Source organism: Pseudoliparis swirei, chromosome 9 (genome assembly GCF_029220125.1).
Source record: "Pseudoliparis swirei isolate HS2019 ecotype Mariana Trench chromosome 9, NWPU_hadal_v1, whole genome shotgun sequence".
Taxonomy (NCBI): Eukaryota; Metazoa; Chordata; class Actinopteri; order Perciformes; family Liparidae; genus Pseudoliparis; species Pseudoliparis swirei.
Window position 1 is genome coordinate 18,754,750 of NC_079396.1, and position 24,577 is coordinate 18,779,326.

Sequence of the window (24,577 nt, forward strand, 5' to 3'; positions counted from 1 at the left end):
ACCATTTTCTTTCTTGGTGTTACATTTTGGACCTTAAGGGGGCAGCACATGTATGTTGAGATGTTGCGATAAACAACAGCACATTTTCGGGGCGGGGCGCACGGAGCGGAGCAGCGCGTGAACTCTGATCGCTCTTTTAATGAAGTATCGATACTAAAATTATGCTAAATCATATCGTTTTTAACGTACGGGTACTTTGTTAGTATCGCTACACCGTGCAGCGTGACAGCAGCAGATGTAGCGGACTAACATTCAAGCTAACCTAACTTCCCACACGCTGTCGACATCTGAACGCTGATTGGCCGAGACGTGACACGTCCATCAAAGATGTTATATTGCGAAGAGCACCACTTCACATTTTTTCCGCGTCTCACTGCAATCTCAACGGCAGCGGGCCAGGTGAAAAAAATAATAAATCGGAACGCGTCTCTGGTATTGTTCAGGGGGCCGGTCCAAATGGGAGGCGGACCGGATCCGGCCCGCGGGCTGTAGTTTGGGGACCACTGATGTAGACGGATCTTTTCAATGATGTGACCGGGGCTGGAAGAACCACTCGGTCATAAACATCCACTCGCACAGAGAAGAATTGATCATTTGTTAAGTGGGCTGTTTTAACATCCCCTCGCTGCCCCCTCGTGTTTCTTTGTTCGCAGTTCCCCGCCTCTTTATTGAGGGTGGGAGCGCACAAACACAACATAGCTGCATTTTAGCTGCATCATTGTTTTGTCTTTGTTGTTTTTTCCCCATAGACCTCATGCAAACCAAAGAGAAATCCCACTGTAGAGGTGACACTGACTAGATGGTCAACATGACCCTGAATGAGCAAAAATGACAAGCCGCATCTGTGAAATGCATTGATTACATATTTAAATTGTTTATTTAATAACAACTAAGCAAACGCCGTGGACTTTTTGGATTTACTAAATGCTGCTGAGGGAAAGTTAGTATGTCAATTAACCCTTGTGTTGCCTTCGGGTCAATTTGACCCGATTCAATGTTTCACCCTCCTGTCGCCTTCGGGTCAATTTGACCCGATTCAATGTTTAACCCTCCTGTTACCTTTATATTTACTAACATTTTACCCTTGAGGTCAATATGACCCCAGCTATTAAAATCTCCAGAAAATTATTAGAATTAATATTGTTTTCCAAGTTTAAGTGTGAGGTACTTTATGTTTGTTTGTTGACTCCCGAAAGAACACCGACATTAAACATTGAATCGGGTCAAATTGACCCGAAGGCAACACAAGGGTTAAGTAGAGCAAGTCGTTAGCACTAGTTTTGTACAAAAACCGGATTCATTGATTAATAGAAAATATATATTTTGAAAGGATATTATTATTATTAAACCAAGCTTTGTCTTTTATTGTGGAGTTAAACATATCTGTTTAAAGCCATGAAAGTATCAAGGACACCGGACAACAGTCAGTCATGTATAAATCTGAAATAATATGTTACATCCTCCCTACCAGACAAACAATTCAACAAAATTCAACGACAATAGTGCTGGGTAAAGTAACAATGAAGAGGGACTTTGTCATTACAATCGCTCAAATCAACAGAATCAGTTAAAAAAATGCACTCAAGTAGATAAACTACACAAAATACACAAACATACTGTAATGCCATGACCATTCTCTGGACCAAAATGAGCTGCTGGGGATCTTTTCACCCCCAATCTCTCCCACGGTTTGTGCATTGTGTAGAAACCCAGTTTTGCTGTGTGGTAATCTAATTTTCATAAAATAATAAATAATGTAAAACTACATTGTGATGTGCAAGGGTTCCTCTTCAAGTTGAATGTTAGTTGAGAATGAATATTTGTAATGCATATTCCCAGGTTCCCGACTCCCTAACCTGCTAAAGCAGTATTTACAAAGGCAAGGGGAATGTCATTATGTATTGTACAGAGCAGGTTACAAAAACACCTTTGACTGGAACTGGAACATGAGAGCCAATAGCACCGACAATTTCACAGATGTAAATGTAAACACATTCCACGTGTGTCCCAATTTATTCCTTTTTGCAAGTACTTTTATATATATGTTCCCTAGTTGCAGTGTATACCATTGGAATAATTTTAGCCACTCATCATTCTCTTTATTTGGAGAAGTTTACACTCAAGCGACTCCAGCTTAGCTCTTGTGATCTTGTTTTCTGATTTGTCAAAGTAACCTATTACTTGAAATAATTTTCTCTTGCAAAAACGTAAAGCACAGTGTTTGAAAATTCCCCTCTAACCATCAATCTAATCGGATGCTTGCTCAAGTAATATTGTTAAAATATTATAGAATAAATTGCATTTGTATAAATAATACTGTAGTACTGCATTCTACATTGACCATAGACCGATAAGGAAGCTCGGCCTCAGTCTGTTAGCATTATAGCAAGTTTGTAGCCATTAAATTTTTTGTTGTTAACTTTCATATTTTATTTTATTTGTACTGAATTTAACTAGCTAGCAGATATACCCTATCTGGAGACCAGTTGTCGAGTGATAGCCTTATCTAACACTAGCTAGCTACAGTTACAATATGTTATCATAAGATCTCAACCCACAAAGCCAACAGCTGTCATTTATAAATGAGAAGCTCCCTTCGAGTGTAGAAATACCCTGTTCCAAGTGAAAGTCCCAAATGAGCATCAATACAATGTTACTCAAAGTACACAATATACATTCTGCACTATGCAGAATTACACATAATAATGCAACATTATTTGTGCATGTTACACTATATCAGTTAAATATGGGGCTCATTTCACTTAATCTGCTGTGGAATTGTTAGAATTTCTCCTGGTAAATAGAAACATTAATTGTAATCCAAAATGACATTACATTTTGGATTATCGAAATTTCTAACATTATCAAACAATTTTAGTGGAGTGGCTAAACGAGTAGCCTACAACTAACATTCTAGCTTTCAAGTACTTCAACATTGTTCTTGAAATGCATTCATTTCAATTTTTTGGGGGGGCTAATATGTAAATATCCTCTTGGTTACTTATTTTAAGATATAACTTTTCTCTGTATAAAATCTCCCAGAGACTCGATGACATCTGGTCGGGGGGCCCGATAGTAGCCGTGTTGTCAGCGGCTCTCTGGCGCCTCTAGCGGCCACATTGCGCCACTGGGGGAGGGGACACGGCGGCGAGTCTTTTGTGGAGTGGGCTCGTGTGAATGAATGGAGAGCCCGAGGTGGATCCGGGGAGGGCGGCGAGACGAAGCAGCCCACGACATGTGGTCAACTTCAACGGCCCGTTGTGTAAAGTTACTGGAAGGATCTCCATCCACAGTTTGGCTTCTTTAAATACAGTCACGCAGGTTTTCTTCTCCTCTTTCTTGCAATCCCTTTCCTGCACCGAGCGAGCTCCACCGACAGACGTCCGACGAGGACATTTCTCTTTTTTCTTCTTCTCCTGTTCTCTCGCATGCGTGCGCGCTAACAACCGGTTATTTACAGTTCGGCGCGGACTCCAGACTTGTAGCTGCGCCTCACCGGTTGTGAGACCCGGTGTTGTCTCTTCGTGGAGGCTTTTGTGCCCCCTCGTTTCCGCGCATTCCCCCCCCCCCCCCCCCAAAAACCCAGCGGTGGGAGTTGCAGCTTTGTTTCTCGCCGCCGACCACAGACATAAACCCGGCGGAGGCACCTTTTCTTTTTTTTTGGAGGAGCGTGAGCGCAGACATGGAGGAGCTTGAGAATGCCTTCAGACTAGAGGAGACGACTTAAACATCGCGAGGGGATAAGCAGCGAGACCGACACACGCCGGCGGACGGACCTGCGAGGAGCTTTTGTTGGTGCAGGGGGGGAGAGACATCTTTTCCCAAATTGTTCTTTCTCCCGAGGAACTGCATGTATAGATGGTGCGGAACAAGTGGACCATGAATTCAGTTCTGCACAAATCTCCACCGAGGAGCTGGCTCGGTCTCAGATTACGACTCAGTGAGTACAACGCATGGATATTGTTCTCCCTTTTCTCACGCTAGCGGTTTAACAAGTCCATTCGTTCCCTGCATGCTTTGTAAGAAACACATTGTGTAATGCTCTAAGTTGCTTCTTAGGCACACGGGCATGACTTTGATCCTCAGGCACCAGACTTTGTTTAATGCTCCCCCACCCCCCACTAATCATAAAAGTTACTGCAGGACCTGAGCAATTATCCCAGCTGGAGGCAGGGCACTTTTAATCAGAGGAGGACCAGTACACTGTGATCTGAAGTTCCCCCTCATGATGAAGGGTCTTGGTGCATCTCACCGTACACTCAGATGATAGATATTAGCTCTTGTAAATCACCAACCAACACTATTTATTGTGTCTCCCCCCAGGCCTGCCATCTGTGCTTTCAGCGCCCTCTTTCCCCATGCAGCTCATAATTCACATCAAAGTAACATTTGCAATATTAAGGCGTTCCTAGGCTTGTGTCCCAAACACAAACTAAAGAGAAAGAGTTTGCCATAATAGAGAGTAGTACACACAATACTTTTATCACATTTGAGAAGTTGGAAAAATCTCCTAGATGGTGAAAGAATGATCAACGTAGTTGCAGGTTGATATTCTGTGACTAATCTCTTTCAGCTCTACATCCAGGAAGCTCCACGTTTTTTTTTTTTGTGTATAGCTCCGGTGAGCTTTACATGTGTAATGTGGGCATCGCTGGCAGGTCATGGGTTCATACAGTAAGAAGTCAGCATGGAGTTAGCGGCCGTAATTGGTTGAGTCTGGAACCCTTCAAGGTTCCCGGCCACCGGAGTCATAAACCTGCCTTAAACACACTCGTCTAATCTGGGACCAGATGTCTTGTCTGGTCTCTGTCCACCACCGAAAAACAAAAACACAGACGAGAAATCTCTTTAGATGAATTATTAGGATGTAAAAATGTCGGTCGTCGTAAAAAAAATAGGACATCTGTGGAAAGGTTACATGAAATTCTGGCTTAATCAAATCAATCATTTCATGAATGTGGTTTTGTTTGTTTATTTACGAGCTAAGCACTTAATCTTTGGCATTTGAATCCCGGCTCTGTTTATTTCCTTTGTGTTATTTATTGCTGCAGATTAATGCCACAGTCAAGTGATCAATCACACCACCAGGTCCATTCACTAGCTGCTCTGGAGTTTTTAATCCAATCACATGATCCAAACGCTCCATATAGTAGCTGCTCTGGCATTTTAGATTGCGTCACGTGACTTTCATCAGCTGACGCAGTTTGCCCAGGAAGTTCTTGGAAAAACGGACATGTGAACATTTACAATTCCATTACCACTGGACAAACTCCATTCTGCTGATGAAGGTCATGGGATATGATGGAAAGCTCCAGAGGAGCCACTAAATGGAACTTTTGGTGAGTTTTCTTTAGCAGAATTGCGGAAAAACAACTGCAGAGCTCAGAGGGAGCCGTTGGATTGTTTATTCTTCCTGCTCCAACATTTGAACCTGACTAGACTGGTGTAATTCTGGTGCATGTGCCATGTTGTGGCATGTGTGTGTGTTGATGTTTGTCGCCTGGCTCGTGGCGTGTGCCGTTCAAACTTCATTTTTCAGACCGTCTCTCCATTGTTGTGTTTATTTTTTTCCCCCGGTTGTGATTTCCTTTCTCTTTTCCACGCTTTGCATTTCTGCCTTTTCCTGACGGGCGCTCTGGGGTCACAGCTTTTATTCAGCTTTTCTTATTTTTTCTTACTCTTTTCTCTTCAACTGGACCGAGATAATTACCCCAGCTTCATGTGAAATGTTGCAACTCATTGTAACATTTATGCACAACGATCTTAATTTCTTTTCATGAAGGCCCTGCACTGAATATGATGTCAGAAGCGGGGCAGGCTCCGTCATGACTCTCCAGTGGTCATTTTATTGCACCACAATGAACACAGCAAAGAGTACAAAAGGTCATGGACACAACAAGATCACTACCTATTTCATGTCAAACTATTTCATGTCAAACTGTACCCTTTGGAGTTTTCGAGTGTTGGTCAGACAAAAACAAGTGGGCAAAGACGTAATCGCCTTTTGAGAAATCTGCCACAATATTTATGATCTGTAGATCAATGAAGTGATTAGTATTGAACCTACCACTCTGAGGCGTGTACTATGGTTAAAAACCAAAACGGTTTAGTCTTTCGTGAAAATGGGACATTTTGATCTCCGGCCCAAATTCAGTTAATTCCTTTTTAAATTCACCAACTCGAGCAAATCATTTTGATTGCAGATTATACGAGTGCAGTATTTGTGCATGAATACACTATTTCCGTTTGTCTATAGTCACGAGCTGCAACATCTAAATTGTCAAACTATTCCTTTCAATAGGGCTCCCTAAGAAGAGGTGATTATCTCAATACAGGTTTAGTATCAGGTGTTGTGGCCTTCCACACATCACTTCTCTGTGGAGCAGTTTCTAGTCCCAGATCAAATCATTGTCACGGATGTGCTCACAGCTGGAGGCCAGTCCTCCCACCATCCCTCTCTCTCTCTCTCTCTCCCAGAACACTTGAAATGGCTGACAGTAAACAGAAGCCGGGACTGTCCTCCTTAAATCATCGGCTCTTATTCCACTCATTTGCGGCACTTTGAATCACTGTTTATTCTCATTATTGTGGAACATTGCTTCACAACAGTAGACATGTTTTTAGTGTTTAGATTTCCGATGTCGTCCTCCTACTTTGTTGTTGCTCCGAGGGCTTTTGGCCTCTTCTGTCCTTCTCTGATGTTTTGCATCAGACGGAGAACAGACTATTTAATTTGCGTACAGAATCCCTTTGACCACGTCAACGCTTGTTTATTTGGTCGTTGGTCAGTGTTTGACTTTACATTTGGCCTAAAGTCAAACTAATTACTCACCCTTCGTGATGTAAATAGACCAACAGCGAGCGGCTCCGCTTCATACTGTGCAGATGATAATTAGAGGGGCCATGTGAAGGTCACACACCTTCTTTAACTTAGGAAGCACAGCGGTGAATGTTTATCTCTGAATGTGTCCTTCCACACTCGCAACCTCCACTCTGGCTAAATGGCTGTTTACGTCCTCCACATGACAATAACTGTACTTTTAGGGGAATAAGTGTTTTTGATTCCTGTTGACTCTGTTATTGGCTTCTCAACAGCAGCCCCCAGTGCAATTTAAACCAGATTGTTCAAATTATGGGATTATTTCTATCAACAAGTTGAAGAGTGGTTGTTACTCCCTGCTGGTTTGAGGATGGACGGTTAAATGACACGATGCCTCGTAGGAGTTCACTCGGCATCGATGGTCCTGCACACCCTCCCCCCGCTGCGCGTTTCTGCTGGTGGATGCATCGGTTTGTTTTATCATTAAAATACATGATAAGATATAATCTGTTGCACCTGTTTCTTTTAGATTGTATTATATTGTAATTCAGGCACCACACAACCATCTTGGATGTAGCTGCGTGACATCGTGCTGGTTGTCGCACGCCATTGAGTTGCTTTCCAACACTGAAATATCTCAACAACTTGTGGAGGATTTTATTTCAACTGTGGTAAACTTGTATGTGTGTTTACAGATTCATCATCCGGTCGACATGTTTAACTTGACCAATATTGAACTTTATCACCAATTACCTGCACAACTAATGCAAATCATCATTGGGTTTGAAAAAAACGACGCAATCACACTTTCTCAGTCAGCCCGAGGTGACCTGTTCCACCGTTTCATTTGGTTTGACCAACACTGCAAAACTCACACATTTTTGCGTTTTGGCTCTTGTCTTCAATGTATTTTAATGAACAGGATTATGAAAATAGATGCAGATGAACGATCGACCTGCTGAACATCCGCGTGTTGTGAGCGCGCCAGCCTGCTGACATTACCATTGAGATCAAAGCAACCTCACCGAGCTGCGAGCACGGCTGGAGACTCTTGGGCTGCATCCACACTAATACACTTTCGTCTTTAGTCTTGCAAGATGGTAGTTATGGAGATGAGTAAATCATCAGGCACAGGCTGTACTTATTGCCGGTTGTCTGCATCTGCATCTCGGTTACAGTCTGGCTGGAGGACGCTTTTAGAGTGTCTCTCTTCGATGAAACTCAAATGAATCTTCTGCATTTTCTCTTTCACACAGAAGTCTTAAACTTGCCGGTGAAGGGTTAACCTCGGCCCATTTCATGGGCCAACTTACTAAATATAAACCCAAACCTCCTCCTTATGGGCACGCACAAGCCCTCAACTTCACTCCCTCTGTCAACACTCTGGCTCACACACTTTTCCCTCCTCACAGCACACACACTCTAACAGGCTCATTTACAGTCTTGTCGTCCTGCACCAGCTCACACACTCATTTCTCAACACACCATTAATACTTCAGTGAGTGTGTGATTCTATTAAGACGCACATTCATTCTGTCTCTGCGCTCTATTTCTGTCTGAAACTAAAAAACAAGTCAAGATACTTGAGGCAGTTTTTTTGCTTTTGTCATCATTATCCTCAGTGAAGGAACAATTTGCAATAAAGAGCTCAAATGTGTTTTTCCCCCCGCATTTTTCCGGTTGTGTTTACTGGCAAACCTACGCTGTATTACTGAAATTGTTGGAAAATATGTTCATTCACTTCTGGCCAAGAGTTAGATGACATGTTTGATACTGCTGTCTAGCCATGCGAGACATTACCCTCACATCCAAGTCAACCGTCTCCCGGCTGCTGCTTTAGATACACCGCATAGAAATGAGAGATGTGTTTTTCCCAAAACGATAAACCTTTCCTTTTAATGTCCTGGAGCCTTTCTCTAACCTAATGAGAGCTGAGCTGCTCCTCCCATCATCTTTGCAGTGAATATGTATCTTCCCTGGTGAACCGTTGTCCAATGCCAGCAGAAAGGAGGCTACGGGCTGGTGTTCAGGATTGTACTGTTGAGGGACGCATGCCTCGGATCTGGAATCGAGAGCGAGAGAGAGGATGTTTGCCCGAAGCTGCTGGATGCCATATTCGGAAAAAGTTAACTCTGTTATCTGATCCAAGTTATGCAGCTGTGTGCATGATGCTAAATCTTCATTTTTCTTTAGTTTTAGGGGACTTAAGTGTCCCATACTGGTGTGATTACAAATGATTTGTAACACACAGGCATTTAAAGGGTTACTCCAGCAATTGTACATGTGGATTTTTAGTTTAGTCTTCATGATGAGAACTCCTCCTAAATGTCTTCGGTTCTGGAGCAGCGTTCAAAGGTTTGAAAAGATTACCCGGATGATGTCATCTCGGGAGGACTGCATTATAGACGGGCCGTGTCAGTTTCAAAACACGAGGGTGTTTATTTCGGATGAAGGGAGGTTATATTTATCAGATTGAGTTGCATTATGGAACATGTAGGAACCAGTGTTTTTTTGGAGCATGACCCATACGAGGGAGGTATCAAGTCAGAAAAATCTCCACCTCTGTTGCTTTTAATTGGGACCATTCTTTACATTAATCTTTCTCTCACAGGGCCCCCACTTTATTATGGTGCCCCTTTTTTAAGAGGAGAGGACATATTCAAACCGGATCGGTATTCAGAACTCTGGAATCTTTATATTGATGGTGGAAACACTTCAACTGCTTACATCCTGGTTGTGATTTTTAGACTTGGCTCTCTAACGGATGACCGGGCCCAAACCGCGTCACAACGTGCACCCTGGGCCAGCAGGTTGGTGTCCATTCCTAAATTCATGAAATTGATTTATTTTCATGAGCCAAGAGATCAGATAAAAAAACAATACACAGCAGTACCCTAATAGTAGCAGGTACTTTCAGGCCTTCTGATGGCCGATGATGAAAGCGAGGCGGTCTGGTACCTCTTTTGTTTAAGCAGTCGGTGGAAATTGGCCCTCGTATTTGCAGCGCAGTTCTCATGCTGCTCGGGCGCTCTCTTCATTAAAAGCGAAGCCATGTGCTTAAAGCTGCTTCAGATTATTACCATATGTCTGCAAAGCCCACAGCTGAGCAGCAAACCGGCTCCCATCCTACCCTCTAATTTCTTATCCCAAAATTGGACATGTGGGTCGTTGTGTGTGACAACGTCCTTCCCTTCCCCGGCCGGTGCAGCACATTCTCACAGTGTTCCTTCTCCCATTTTAGATGCATAATAGCAGTGCACCGGCTTTTAAGCAGGCGCCTTGTCTAAGATAAGAATGTCATACCGGGACTCCTTTTAGTCATTTGGTCTTTCGCATTTTCCAAGAGGCCAGTGTGTGCATTGTACCTCCCCAGTAATAACTGAGCTCCGGCACCACAGAGCTGATGCATTCATAAAAAAAGGAATAAATCTTCCAGGAGACATAAAAGGCGCGGGCACTAATCAATGCAGAGAAATGTCCGCCTTTTACAGTTTGCGCAAAACATAAAGAAAGTCCACTCTTGGATGTAGGAGGAGGTTTAAATGAGATCTTTGTGTCACCCAGTCCAAAAGTCATTGGCCCAGACTGCCCGTCCCAGCATGCAACTCACCTCTGCATGAATACATCACTTGTCTGATGGAGTGGGCAGAAATCCCCCCAATTGCCAGGAGATCCTACACAGGGCTTTAACATGAGCAGCTGGCCCCACATTCAAGTTGTGTACAGTTGTGTACAGTCTGCCATGGGTCGAGGCTCGGGGAAGGCAACAGCAGAGGACATTTGACTTGCTGCTGGAGATGCGTTTGCAACACCTTTTAGCTGTTGGCTGTCTGTAAGTCTGGCTCTCTTAACTGGATTAGAAAAGAGCAGCATTCTGGGCTTGGCAGCAATTGCTCGGTGGCTTTCAGTGGATGATTAGTGGACGATTACCAATTCTCCAGTGTCAACAGGAAAAGGCATTTGACATTAATGTAGAGAGGCAACTGTTACCTGCTTAAAACTTGACTGTTAAAACCTGGATGGCAGCTTCGAAGTTTATTCCGGGGTTAGAATGAGTAATATGGGCCTCTGGAGATGGGCTTACATGGAAGCCGCCTTGAATCAGACTTGGACAGAAGGTTCAAAGGAAAGTGTTTTGTGGCTTATAGCTGGATGAGGTAATTGTGCAGGTGGGGATGAACATATTGGCAGTTAGCAGAGTTTAAAGTTGAGTACATCTGGCTAGTTTTATGTGATAAAGATGGTTGATGAGAAGGCTGTTTCGATTGTCTGCAGAAGTTCTGATTGTTATGACTCCTGGCGGGGTCAAAGGCGGGTTTGAACATTTTAGAGTATATCTCAATGACCAAATAGCTGGTTGAAGAACTCGTAATGTTCCTGTACTGGAAGAAGCGTGGCGCTTACGAGCTGGAGGCCCTGCCACCCTCCCTCGCTCAAGTGGGAATGGAGCGCTACTCCTGGTCCTCGTCCCTGGACGTCATCCATGATCTCTGTGGTAAGCTGGGGTACTGTGAGGGTCACCTGACTAAAGCGGTGGGTTTGTGTTTGTTTCCTCGCAATGAAACCGGAGGCTGGGGAGTGGCTTATAAATAAAAGATAGGTCAAAGATAAGATCATATTCTTTATTGACAAGTAGAATTTGTTGATGTAGAATTCGGTGTACATAACCCGAATGCATACGTGCTTGAATTTCAACCTATCATGAAATTGTTTCCCTTCAGAGCAGAACATACTATACATTTAAAATATGAATTATTTGCAGACATTTGTCCTCCTTTTGAAATTTTACTGATTGGATGACTAGTGATGCGCAGGTCTTTTTTCTTTTAACCCAACCTGTGATGAGAGCCGATTTGCACTGCTCTAACCTGAAAATATATCCGTTACTAAACCACCCAAACCTCTTTGTACAGACATTCATGGTCCTGAGAGGATGATCACCTGACTTCATCTGTGGCACCATCATGTGGTTAAAAATGTTTGGCTTTTAGGGAAATAAATGGCATTACTATTTAATGGATTGCCGTGACGTTTGTGGTCAGAAATTCATGTTGACCTCAGGATAAATTGTAAGAACTGTGTTGATCCTCTGACCTTGTGTGTTTTATAATGTCAGCATGTTCAGTGTGAACCTGTGAGCATGCTGATTGTCGGCATTTAATTACAAAAGCACCAATCTGGCACAGAGAGCTGCAAGCATCACTGCTTTCATGGTTGGGAGCCCGCAACAGGCTATCATCGTGGTTCAGTTTGACCTTGGAGAACATGATTATAATTGTATGACTCAGCGTAACGGGGAAACCCCCCTGTGTGTGGCTCTGAACCCGGCTGCTCCACCACGACATGTGTGGCATGCATCAGACACTACTTCACATTGTCGTATGTAACCTGTTTGCAAACTGATGATCTGGCTCACTTGGATTTAAGCGCCATCATGAAAATATTTTTTATTTGTTTCCATTGCTCTGTTCTTCCGTGGAAAGCACTCAGAGACCTGGCATGAAGGCGGCCTCACATGAGAGAGACGAGAGGGAAAGAACGGATGAGACCGGCTCCACAGATGAAATATTTACCACGGAAGAAGTGCATAGCTGAGCTGAAACGCTTCCCTGTCTCCTCCTCTGTGCTTTTTTTTTGACGTGGCACAGGGGCACTTGGTTTCCGCTCTGCTGCCCGATTCATGCCATTAGTGAAGGGGAAGTGATAACACAGGGCCGGAGGAATGTTCTTCATCCTCTTCTCTCTGCCAGCCCGCCTCCTGGAAATCCGGCTACTTTCTGGTCAGCTTAAAGACGGTGCCTGCTGAGGCAGACTTGTTTGGCATCGGCCGAAAAGAGGAATGCCACACAAGGAACAGTGAGGCTTTGATCCTTACCTTGTCACCGAATCTGTAATTAGGCATTATTTCTGAAAACATTTGGAGCTTCTCAGCTTAAAGATACTTTTTCGTTTCTCCAAAACACAACAGTCGGTTTTTGGAATCGGTCCCAAAACTTACTTCTCTTGCCTTAGAGAGTCACTCCTGCTTTCTCTGTCTTCGAACAACATGGAACTGCAGTGTTGCATGTAAAAATACTGTGTGCGTGTCAACAAGTAGAACTTTTTATTTTTTCAAGCTGAAATCAGTCAATCAGTTTTTCCAGCAGTAGAAATTTCTTTTTGATTTGAAGACCACTTCTAGTTCCAGCTTCACAAATCAGAAGTTTTGCTGCTTTTCGTATGTACGTTTTACAGGAATATTTTGTTCGGACAAAACGATAATACTGAATTATAGGCCCACCAGCGTTTGCAAATGTTAGCGCTGTATCATCATTCACTGGCAATACATATAGCAGGATAATGAGAAGACGTTCATTTTCTCATTTGAGCCTCAGGTCTGCCGACATTCCCAAATATCATCTCGCCTGATCATTATGCATACTGTCTTAATAATCTGATAATGGTGAAATGCTTTAGCAATATATTAGTTTTACTACCATAAGGGCTCACTAACGACTACAAGTCTGCATCTTGCATGGTGCTCTGTTCGTAATCATCAAGATGTTCTTTTGATGGCTAATAAAAACCTAAAAGAACAAAATGAGATTATTTGATGGCAACTAATTTGGCCAGTCTCAAAATAACACAAATTCCACTGGAATTTCTACAGGTTCCAGTAACTGCAGAACTTTAGCTCCAGAAAATCCCATAAAAAGAATAGTCTGACAAAAAAGGCCAGGCTATTATATAATAATCAGCTTGGCCAATTACTGTACTCTGGCAATAATGCCCTAGAAAAATTCAAGATATGCAGTAATCCCCTCATGACCCCTCTTAATTATGGTGACAGGGTATTAAGTTCCACCTTTTAATGTTACCGTCCTATAGAAAGCAGATTTGCTTGAAAAGACTTGAACGCTGCATTTCTTTCATTAAATAGTTCCAAAAAGAGATCCGCAGAGTGAAATGGATATTATTTGTTTTCCTCCATCTTATACATTTAAAAAGTGTTGACGGTTCCTCCATCCCTCTGGAACAGTTTCCAAATGTTGTTCTGTGGTTTTCAGTTTTATATCTCGGGTTTGCTCAGATGTGGTGGAGGAGGGAGAAAGATGAAGGGAGTGTGTGATGCACATGTGTTTGATTTAACCTCTATGGGGGTAAAAACAACATTAAGCAGGAGCTGCAACTTGCTGGTGCGTCATCGTGCACTTGCTGGGCCCAGACTCATCCACCTGTGGAGGAATACTTCAGGGTTTCAGTAGGAAAGGTTTGGCTCTGTATTCACCCAACGGAGCCTTTTTACGTGCCGTTATACACCAAGTGCGATTTGAGAGATATAAATAAGTTTCGTTGCAACACATTCAGGAACTTTTCCAAAAAGATGAGCATAAAGAAACACAAACGTTTGTGTTCTTTAACTTGTCACAATGGACTGAACGGACTGTTGACGCAAGTCACCTTGCTGTCTACATCCTTGTCTCTCAGCCTTGCTGCCTTTCCAAGTTGAAGATGAGGAGATTGACGTCATTCTCTCCCTTATCCGTCCTTTCAATATGGAGCCACAGCCAGGAGGCAGTTGGCTTAGCATAAAGACGTAAAAGTAGATATGACCTTTGTTACAGCGACTTATTTGTCCCTCCCTTCTTGCTCAGGCATATAGAGCTGTCCATCTATTAACCAGACTCTCCATCCCAACTTGCCTTCTTGTCTACTCATTCCATATCTGTTTCCTTTATATCTGTCTACCACCTAGGCATGTGTTGATATGGCTGTAGATTTGCCAATTCTCCTAGTCCGTATGCCATTCTGCCTGCCATCTGTGTGTGTGTGTGTGTGTGTGTGTGTGTCTTACGAGGCTTTTCATAATTATCTCCTGGCAAGGAGTTGCTTGTAGCATTTGAGGTCGAGAGGCTAAAAGCATGATGTGAAATTGTCCCACCATGAGATCTCATCAAACGGAAAGCAGTGAAGCGTTCCTGACATTCCTCATAGAAACATGCGCTCGACTCGGCATCTCACCGACTAAATATGGCGTTCTAGAATATGACAGTCAGGATGCAGCGAAAATAGATTTAATATTGGAATCCATCTCAGACCCAAAGTGTGCATATCTTTAGCCCACATCAAAATGTACAGGTTGAAATCACTGCTCACGTGAAGTTTATTTTAGTATAGTATAATGGGTGTGTGCAGATGCCAATCATATTGCGACAGATTTAACACCCAAAATCCAACATAACGATGCTTCCTCGGCTTCAGACAACAGGTCGACGACAGTCAGTTTTGTTACAACGGTTTCTGGTATTTTTTTAAATCTTATAAAGCTTGTTGGCTAATTAGCCTCAATAAGGGGGTTGAAATAAACGTTTTCCCCAGCTGACCTTTTATATTTTTCCTGGAAATTCATATGAATCACTCTCCTGCAAAAGTGTCTAGAATAGATATGTGATGGCTATAAATAGGCTACTTGATGTCAAAGTTCATTGATTCCTTTGTAACACACAAGTGAGCATTTTCACCGTAAAATAAAAGAAAATACAAGAATCTCGACCATTTTCCACTTCAAAACCACGTTCATACTTGCGTTATGGTTCCAAACTGAGGAAGTGGTGATTGACAAGTTGGAATACTTGGTACATGTTGTTTGTTCGAGTGTAAACCATTTCGAACTTGATGCCGCCCTGGCTTATTTATGGCTGCCTAATGGGTCTTTGCCCCCAGGCAGTGTCTATCTCTGTGGCGAGCAAGCCAGCAGGGAGCTGCAATGATGGGATGCTCCACTGTCTCGTTAATGTGTGTGTGTGTGTTAATCAGCAGTGCTGAGCTCAGAAATTCCAGTTCATCAGAGAGAGGGAGACGGCAGGAGAGTCAGCAAGTCATGAGCAAGTAGGAAAGAAGACGGAGCTTCTGCAGATGATGAAGGGATTTCCAGCGTGATGATCAAGCAGTACAGAGGGCGAAGAGTTTGAAGGGGCTAAGAAGAGGCTTGAGTTTAGGACCGTGGATTTAATGTCAGTCAGTTTTTTAAAAAAAAGTTTGAATCGTTAGGTGTAAAGTAACGTAACCCAAGTTTTCATGTGCGATGCCTCCACTGCGTCTTTGGCATGAAAAGCTAAAAAGATGACTCATCAGATTTGTCATCATGGTATTGTCACTTTGAGTAAGATGAATTTGACAGTTCCACAATCTCTCCATCGAGTGCCCAATGCAACATGCTCCCACACATCTCGCTGACAATGGATTCAACAAATACTGGAACACAAGCCGCGTGTATAGACATTGTTGAGCGTATACACAGCATTTTGAGTTTTGACATTTCAAAACAATTTTGTTTTGTGGCAGTCGGGGTTGAATCCTGACTGCTGGTTCTTTTCGATCCGGTTCCAAATTTGTAAAAAAAAGCAGATTTAAACTATTAATCTCCAAAACATTGACATCAAATATTAAGCGTGATCTATTTTGTGGCCACTTTGAAGCAAAGGCTGCCGGTACAACATTGACATCAGCTAAAGTTTACATCGCAAACTTGTCAGCAAAAAGCTGCTTATTTACTCGTACCGCAGATACAGAGCAACGTAAGCATGTGTTTGCTTCTGTCCAGCTGATGGATGGAAGCCGCCTGAAGTCTCGCTGTGGAAAAGACGGTTCTGCCTCTTTAGGAAACACTCCATGAAAACGAGAGGCTTGTAAACCCCGAGGGGGCCGTTATCTTGAGGCCCGCTGGCCACAGTCGGTACCTCTCGTCCTGCTCCCAGTACGGCACAGACGCAGGGGAGAGACTTTCTTTTCTCTTTTTACCAGAAGCTGGTGGAAGTTTAAACAAGAAATTTAGTTTAAAGAAAATGTGGAACTGTAATGGAGGGCTGGGCAATTATTCAATATGGTGTTCTATTGTCATTCAATGGAATCATATCGTGATTTAGGATAGGAATTTATAAGCATTTTTTTTCTTCTACCTATACCTTTTCAGTCTCTCTCTTTTGTATTTTTTTTTTTTTATATAGGATAATATTGTATTGTATTTGATTTGATTGACTGAATAAAAAATACAAACAAACAAAATACAAACAAACAATAGTCATACATCAACATTTAGTGATACACAATTATGTTGTCTAAATAATAATAATAAGTGCGTACTAACTCTAATTTCTCACTTTTCTGTATTACTTTGCTCTACAATTCTTGAGTAAAGGAGAAAACACTTAAGTTGTCCAGTATTAAACAGCACACAGCAGGATACATAATTACCATGTGGATGTACTCATATTTATCTCTTGAATTACTTGGAATTGTGCAATATTATTATATATATATATCCTTATCAAAATATGCCCAGCCCGACATTCATGGTCCACAGAGGGTGAACTATCCTGACTTTACTTGCAGGTCAAATGTTTTCACTTATTCAACTGAATGGATTAACACAAAACCTCTTTTATATATTTTATTCCCGGAACCAAGAATTGTTTATTTCTCTTCAGAACAGAGTATACAATACATGTTCTATCTACATTTTTAATTGTCCTGGTCATATTGGTATCACTGATTGGTGAATGTGTTTAAAGTAGTACATGGAATTGGACATTGATTTAAGATTAAGTTGATGAACCGCTTCTGACTTTTCTTCCAGCTCTGCTGACAGCGTTGCTTGACCGTATGCAATTGGGTACAGACATTCATGGTCCACAGAGGATGAATCCTCCCTGACAACCAGCAAGCACAGCTGCTAGGACTCTTGGTTTTACTCCCATTGAGCAAATTCCCTGCAGGCAGGTTGACCCTTCCCATCCCAGTGGGGAACCCATGGGCTCTGTGGTATGCACCAATTACAGTGTTTTCCCCCTCTCCCCCACAAGCACCCCTGACCTGTGCGTGTAGATGTAGCCACGTGGATGACTCGAGGTCACCTTTTTTTTCTTTCTCCCGTACGCCAGCTCGGGCCCGCAGAGGGCCCTTCGCCGTTTCGCCATTTCGTTTCATGTTGAAATTATTGGCCTTAAAGTTTCGCCCCCGAGTGACTTCATTTTCTTGCAGCAGCCCATCTCTATTACTAATGGTTCAGTCATGATATATCATGTGTGGCTCGGCCAAATAGGGAGCGCTGACATTACAATGAACACGTTATCTGAGCTTGCTGGAAAGGTTTAGCTACAAAGGCCTGTCGTGTCCAGAACCTGGTGACTCTTTAAGCACCTCTCCCGTCTCCCTCCAGCTCTTTCGGATCCCCTTCCCGGCTCTTACTTTCGCCTTCCTCCGCGTGTATTCCCCGTTTTTCTCATTCGGCAGTACGATAACAATCGGGGCTCTGTTATGATATCTTTATCGCGTGTGTACATGGGGAAGATGTGGAAGTAAACACTGCCTTTTATCATACCTTTTTTAATGCAGTTTTGGCCAACGAGTGCAGTAGAATTTTAGAGGTTTATTTGACAATGGTGATTTGTTATGGTGGAGGACAGCAAGCTTCCCCACGATGAGTTCACTTTCCTCCAAAGGACAGACTGGGGCTTCCTCTCTTCGCTTCGTTGTCTTCCTGTCTCGCTGGTCGTTATTCGTTTCTCTCTGATCTCCTCCCAACAACACGCCCCGCCATCTTTTTGTTTCCCTTTGTTTACTTTTCCTTCAAGAAATCTCTTTAACCAGGCTTCTCCTTTTTCATTCATGGCCTTTTGCTCTCTATTCCTGCATTAGAGTGTTTTTTGTGTCTCCTAGTCACTCTCTTACTCCGTCCTTCTATAAACACAGGCACTGACTTCAGTCTTCGTGTCTACATTATGTTTTTACAGCTTTACCAAGGCAGGTGTGTTATTGGACGTGTAGCTGGCTGGGTGGCTGCTTTTGGTGTTTCTAGTGATAAAGAGAGATGTTTTTCATTGACTTTGTGTTCTGTTTCAGATGACAAGCCCGTCCAGGAGGAAGACTGGGTGGTGTGCCAGCACCCTGAGTGTCCTGAGCGCCGGAGGGCCTCCAAGGTAAGACCGTAAACCCTTAAACCTGCCAGGTCAACTATGAGAAGGACTCTGATTTCAGTAAAGTCAGTCGCCTTATCTTTCGTGTCTTCATGTCTACATTTTAAATATGTAGTGCACATAATGGGGAACCATGCCCGTTTTCAAAACACATAAATTCCTCCGTCCAAACTCAAACACTTTGGTGATCGAGCCTTCTCTCGAGTTGCACCTCGTCTCTGGAACTCCCTGCCCCAGCCTGTCAGAGACTCACCTTCACTTACCACCTTCAAATCCCGCCTTAAAACCTACCTCTTCTCCCGAGCGTATGACCTCCCCTACCCTTAACCACCTCCTTTCCCCAAACCCTCCGCTTTGCTTCTATTTTTCCCTGACTACTGTGTTTTGTTGTTCTGTTCTATTTTGTCTCTATATGTTGCCCATTCTTATCTGTTCTTTTGCTTTGCATTTTCTGTCAGCGTCTTTGGGTCATTGAAAAGCGCTTTACAAATATAATGAATTATTATTATTATATGGTCAAAGACGATACTGAAACCTGAATATTTCACTTCCAAATCTCATAACTATTCTTTTCCCCTATTCATTTTGAAAATACATGATGGGTATCAAGGCATCTTGTAGAGTCTATTTTGTATCAAATCTTTCTTCACCTGTCAAACAAATGTCTCTGAAAACAGGCAAAGAAAGCCTCCATGTTGGCCTACATTTAGCATAATGTGCATTGATAATCTTGAAGCCGTATTTTGTTATAATATGCTGAATTGGAGATTAGAGTGTTTAGCCCACACATATTCTACAGTAGGGCCTGTGCCCATATGGGGCTTTTATTTGGCCGAAAATTGGCCACACGGTGCTGGGTAGCGCTTCGTCCCATCGTTTCGAGGAAAAAGCGTTCCGAGCACTTTTTAAATGTTTTGTATGACAACAATATCTTGACGGACAACACCGATGTATGTTCTATTAGCATCTCTCCTGTGCTTTCTACTTTCTATTTGGACTATTATCTATTTGGACTACTATCTATTTGTTTTAGAGATGTTAAAGCAGCCACACTGTTCTCTAGGCTCCCTCCTCATATCCATACATACACAGTTGTGGTGATTGCTTGATTTAATTGTTTAGGTAATGGTAAAAAAATGTGCTTTTTGTTTCTATAGCGCCACAAGGTCTGCAGAGAGAGGAGGTCAGTGTGGTTGAAGGGGTTAACAAAACGTCCGACTTCCGCTCGTTTCCTGTTTCTTACCGACAGGCAACGTTGGTTTCTTTTAACCGTGACCATAATGGCTCCCGAGCCAAGCGGTTATTATTGTAACCACGATGACAAACATCAGCTAATCTTAACCACGTAGTTATTTTAACCCAAACCATGATCCATTCCGACCCTAACCCGGTCGACGTCGTTCCTAAAACCGACTAAACGATTTTAGTTTTTTACAACAAGGATTTGTATTGCTTTTTGGAGGCATCGATAAATGATGTGGTCCGAGCGAAAGAGACGTCAGAGGGCAATTACATTCATCCCAGTTATTTGCAAGACTTGTGCAATTACATGGCCAGCGTTTTGAAAAGCAAAGCCATAAGGTCACCTCAAAAGGCGTTTTAGTGTCACTTTACCAGGATAACAAAATGAATAGGATTAAGATGTGCGGATCCTTACATTGTCCCCATAACTCCCTTTGGACCCACGGAGCTGTTGATTCGCGCTGGGCGGAGCCAGAAGTTATTGCATTGAGACACAGTGGAGGTGAAACCGAGCGGCAAAGCTGCTTCTTCTTCTTCTTCTTTTGCGTGTCAAAAGGGGCGGGAATGTCGGGGCTCTGTGTCTGGCCACTAGACTGTGAAATGAATTATTCCTTTGAAGCCACTGGTTTCTGAAAATGGGAGTCTGGCCAGAGGAAAAAACGACAGTGTCTGGGCTCTCTGTCGGCCTCTTGGCTGTTTTGGTTTGTCAACCCCCCCCCCCCACACACACACACACAGTGTTGAGCATTAGACAGATTTCCCCTATGATCAAGAAGTTGTCCCCTTCTCGCACCTTTTTAGTGGAATTAATGAAAAGGTAAAAATGACATGGAGAAAAATGCATTCAGCCAGCATGAGGAATGAGAGAGATGGTTACATCTAGTTTTTCTCCAAGGCAACTGAGAATAATAAAGTGGGGGTAGAAGAGCGAGCCAAAGAGCTTAACCGGCACTATCCTTTCCTTGCTCCTCACAGTATTGAGTCTCCAACCCACTTTTCCTGAGAGCCTTTCTACCAACTCTCACTTAACAACTTTCCTCCATTTTTTTGAAAAGATTTGTTTGCAGAGTTGTGAATGAGGCAGAAGGTAACGTTATCTATCCGTGGCCCACGGGGGAAGGTCGTGTGGGACAAAGCATGTCTGACGCCACCTGGTCAGGGTCAGTGTTGATGTTATATAAGGAGATTAGGGAAAGACTTTTGTATCCCAGTGTGGACCGGGATAGATGGACAGACGGCAAGATGGAGGGGGACAAAAATAGTTTTACCTCAATTAGACCTTTAAGCAATAATTTAATCTGTCTAACATGGATTCTCACAATTGAAAGATTTGACATGATTAAACATATTTCTTCCAAAATATAACTGCTCTTCAAATGTAATAAATTGTCAAATGCAATTAAGTTGATGCAAGCTGAGGTTACATCCACACTCGTATGTTTCCGTTTAATACTGGGGTATTAAAATGATCTACGGCCACACGGGCGTTTCAGCATTGTTTTTGAAACTTGTCGCTCTGCCTGGTGGCTGAAGTGCCAGCCATACTGGAGAGCATGGATGCTTTAGTTGGTTTACCGTTTCTTTGTGAACAGCACACCTTCCTCAAAGCCGCAAACCGAGACGAGCATTATACAATACAGAATGTAGCTGCACAACAGCTGCTAGCTAGAGAGCAAGGCCAGTAATGCTTGTAATCCGTTATATTGAAACAAGTCACGGGTATACCTGGCTGTTATTCTTCCGGAAAAGGATCATGCGATAGGGGCGTGTCTACGCCATCAATCTCAAACTTCTCCATTTACGTCCGTCCACATTTACGTTTATTTAAGTTTTCAAACTTACCCGGCTTCGGTAGCATAATTTTTGTTTTTCGGTGGTGTAACATGGCAAAATATATGCCTTTCTAAAATTGAATGTGTGTACATGTTGTCTAAGTTTATTTGTTTGGCAATTAAGTGAGCGACAAAACAAGTTGTAAAGCTTTTGGTAGCAAATGTTTACCCATGTAGGCATCCAGCAGATAAAAAGCATTTGGAGTTGTGTCCGGCCGCCCGATACATGTCAAATATTCACTCTCCTTGTATCCCATATATGCATCGCTAGTCCCCACAATGATCTGTTCTGTCCTGGTAAAGAGGGGATATCCCAAGATGCACCATTGCTAATATGTGTTTTGCTTTTAGTACTTTTGAGGGCTGAGTCATGAGAGTTTGGCCGTTTCCAGACTATAAAGAAGTGTGTGCAGTGTAATTGTCTTTTATGCTTATTTCTCATTTGGCTCAATCTTGTTGCTGTTGCTCAAGACTAGTTAAACATGCATTGCCCGTTTCAGTCTTCAAACAGCAGGGGGCAATGTAATGGCAAACCTCACCTACAGTGCATTCATCTATTGCTTCGTCTCCTCCAGAGCTCACATACTATGCATTTGCTGCACAAGTGAGAGGCACATTAAAAACAAATTTGTTGGAATATAAATATAACTTTTGCCCACTCCACCCACTCAACGGGTTCAGAAGGAATTATGTACTCTTAAAGTGAAATCTAAAAGTTATATGTTTTTTCAGAGTTTGTTCTTCTTCTTCAAAGTGCTACGGATGCCGTCTTTGATAGGCTGTTGGCTTAGCAGCAGGACAAAGCGCAGACACAAACACAGACAGACAGCGAGAGAATCTCAGGCCGGTCCTGCAATGCTTTGAATCCATTTAATTCCCAGACAAGCCTGCCTTTGGTCTCCCACTGCATAGATCAGCTCCTGGTGGGGCTGCGTCTCTTCTAGTCGCAGCATGACTGGACTGCAACCCAATGACTTCACCTGCACCATAATTTACTGAAATCGCACCAGGTGTCACCCTCTGTGCTTGTGCTGCCGGAGCTCAGCGCCGTCACCACATAACACGACAACTATCGAAAGGTTACTCGAAGGCTTTGGCCTGACGCATGTGCTTCCAAGAAGGCTTACTGGTCTCTTTGGATACTTTGCTGTGGGTTTCTGCAAGTCACTAGGATTTAAAATCAGCCTGGCGGTGTTCAACTGGAAGATGACGTCCAATCCAGACTTAGCTCTTGGCTTGGTTGGTTAGATCCACTTCAGATGATGTTGGTTAGCGCTCAATGCTAGTCTAAGCTTGCTCCCTGGATCCAGACTCCCAGAGACAGGCTTATGATCCCTGATTGCTTGCCCCCCCCTTCCCTCCTCTTTGCCTCTATCGCTTGTCTTCTTCATTTCCCTCCCTCCTTCTCTCAGCTTTGACAAAACAGGACCAGACAAGACGAGCTGAAAGGTGTGGGTCGTCTTGGCAACGGTCCCCTCCCTGCCCAAACAGCTGGAGGCACAGGGATAATGTGAAGAGTCTCTGGATTTGACAGAGACAGAAAGGATGAAAGAAGTTTCAGTCAGCTGGCTTTAACTTTTATTATCCCCCCCCCCCCCCCTCTCTCTCTCTCTCTCTGAAAGTGAATTTCCAACCACCTGTTTTTCTGCACATTTTCAATAAAAAACTAAAATGAGTGGAAACAGCTGAAATTATGGGAAAACAGCTGCAGCATTGTAAGAAGGTTTTTACACGCAAAGATTGGAAAGTAAATGTATCGATTTAGAAAACATGGACAACAAGGTGCCATGGAAATGCAGATACACGGAAATTGATCTTTTTAGACTGATAAAATGACTAACCATGCTCAAATTACGACATGAAACATAAATGCCCTATTTAAACCCTTTTTTTCCCTACCTTTTGAGATTTGACTGTCTTTTAATGATGTCATCTATCATTTTCTTTCTGGAAACTATGTTAAGATGTGTGCTACATTTCGATGGCCACCTTCCTGACTTGAGTGTCTGATGCCGTCACTCGGTCCTCGCCCTCCGCCCGCGTTGTGTTTTTTGGTTGCCTTTCAGCCTCGCTCTTCTTCTTTTTTCTCCCTCTATTGTGTCCCATTCAGTCACATATTATGAGTAAGTTTTCAGGGGAGTTATATCGTATTAGTCAGACAAGCACAGACACACCCGTGTCATATACCACGTACAGAATCGCATTATTACTGGTTGATGAATCATTCACCCGTTGGCCCTTTAAAAAAATACATATAGTTTCCCACCAGTTGTTGCTGTCTTTCAAATACAGACACACTGGCTTCACTCACTCACTCACCCGGCTTTCCTTTCCACTGACCTGCTTAGCAGAAAATCTCACCTAACTGAAATTGACAAGGACCTGCGAAGGCTGCTCAGTAAACACTCTTATTGGGCTGCATGCCCACTTTCTGTATGTCAAGAGGCTGATGGGGGGGCAGTGTATTAGGTGGTAGAGATGACTTAAATGGTGTGTGTCTTGCAGTTGCACCTTCCCACCTGTGTGATTGTGGTCCGTCCTTCAGCCCGCAGGGATTGACTCATCCTGCAACCAGTCACTCTGCACGTAGCGCACTTTAAAGCGGCTGTATGCATGCTCTTAATTATCCAGTCTCTCCTTTTCATCCTTCTTGAGATTAGTTTGAGGATTATGTTATGGTCCCTTCTATTCGCCTTTTTCTCTCTTTGCAACTGTTTAAATCGTCTTGA

At 43.0% G+C, this 24,577-nt stretch overlaps 2 protein-coding genes across 2 annotated transcripts in view; both read left to right on the forward strand.

Annotated features, from left to right (window-relative positions):
* The window catches only part of klhl21 (kelch-like family member 21), a 52,622-nt gene extending 33,900 nt beyond the window's left edge, over positions 1 to 18,722 (forward strand). Inside the window, exon 6 of the mRNA XM_056423346.1 lies at positions 18,701 to 18,722. The gene's annotated coding sequence lies outside the window, so the exon portion shown is untranslated. The remainder of the gene's footprint in view (positions 1 to 18,700) is intronic.
* Positions 3,079 to 24,577, forward strand: part of plekhg5b (pleckstrin homology domain containing, family G (with RhoGef domain) member 5b) — a 62,011-nt gene continuing 40,512 nt past the window's right edge. Inside the window, exons 1-2 of the mRNA XM_056423327.1 lie at positions 3,079 to 3,940; positions 18,701 to 18,777. Of these exons, the coding sequence (XP_056279302.1) occupies positions 3,859 to 3,940; positions 18,701 to 18,777 (159 nt within the window). The 5' untranslated portion in view covers positions 3,079 to 3,858. The remainder of the gene's footprint in view (positions 3,941 to 18,700; positions 18,778 to 24,577) is intronic.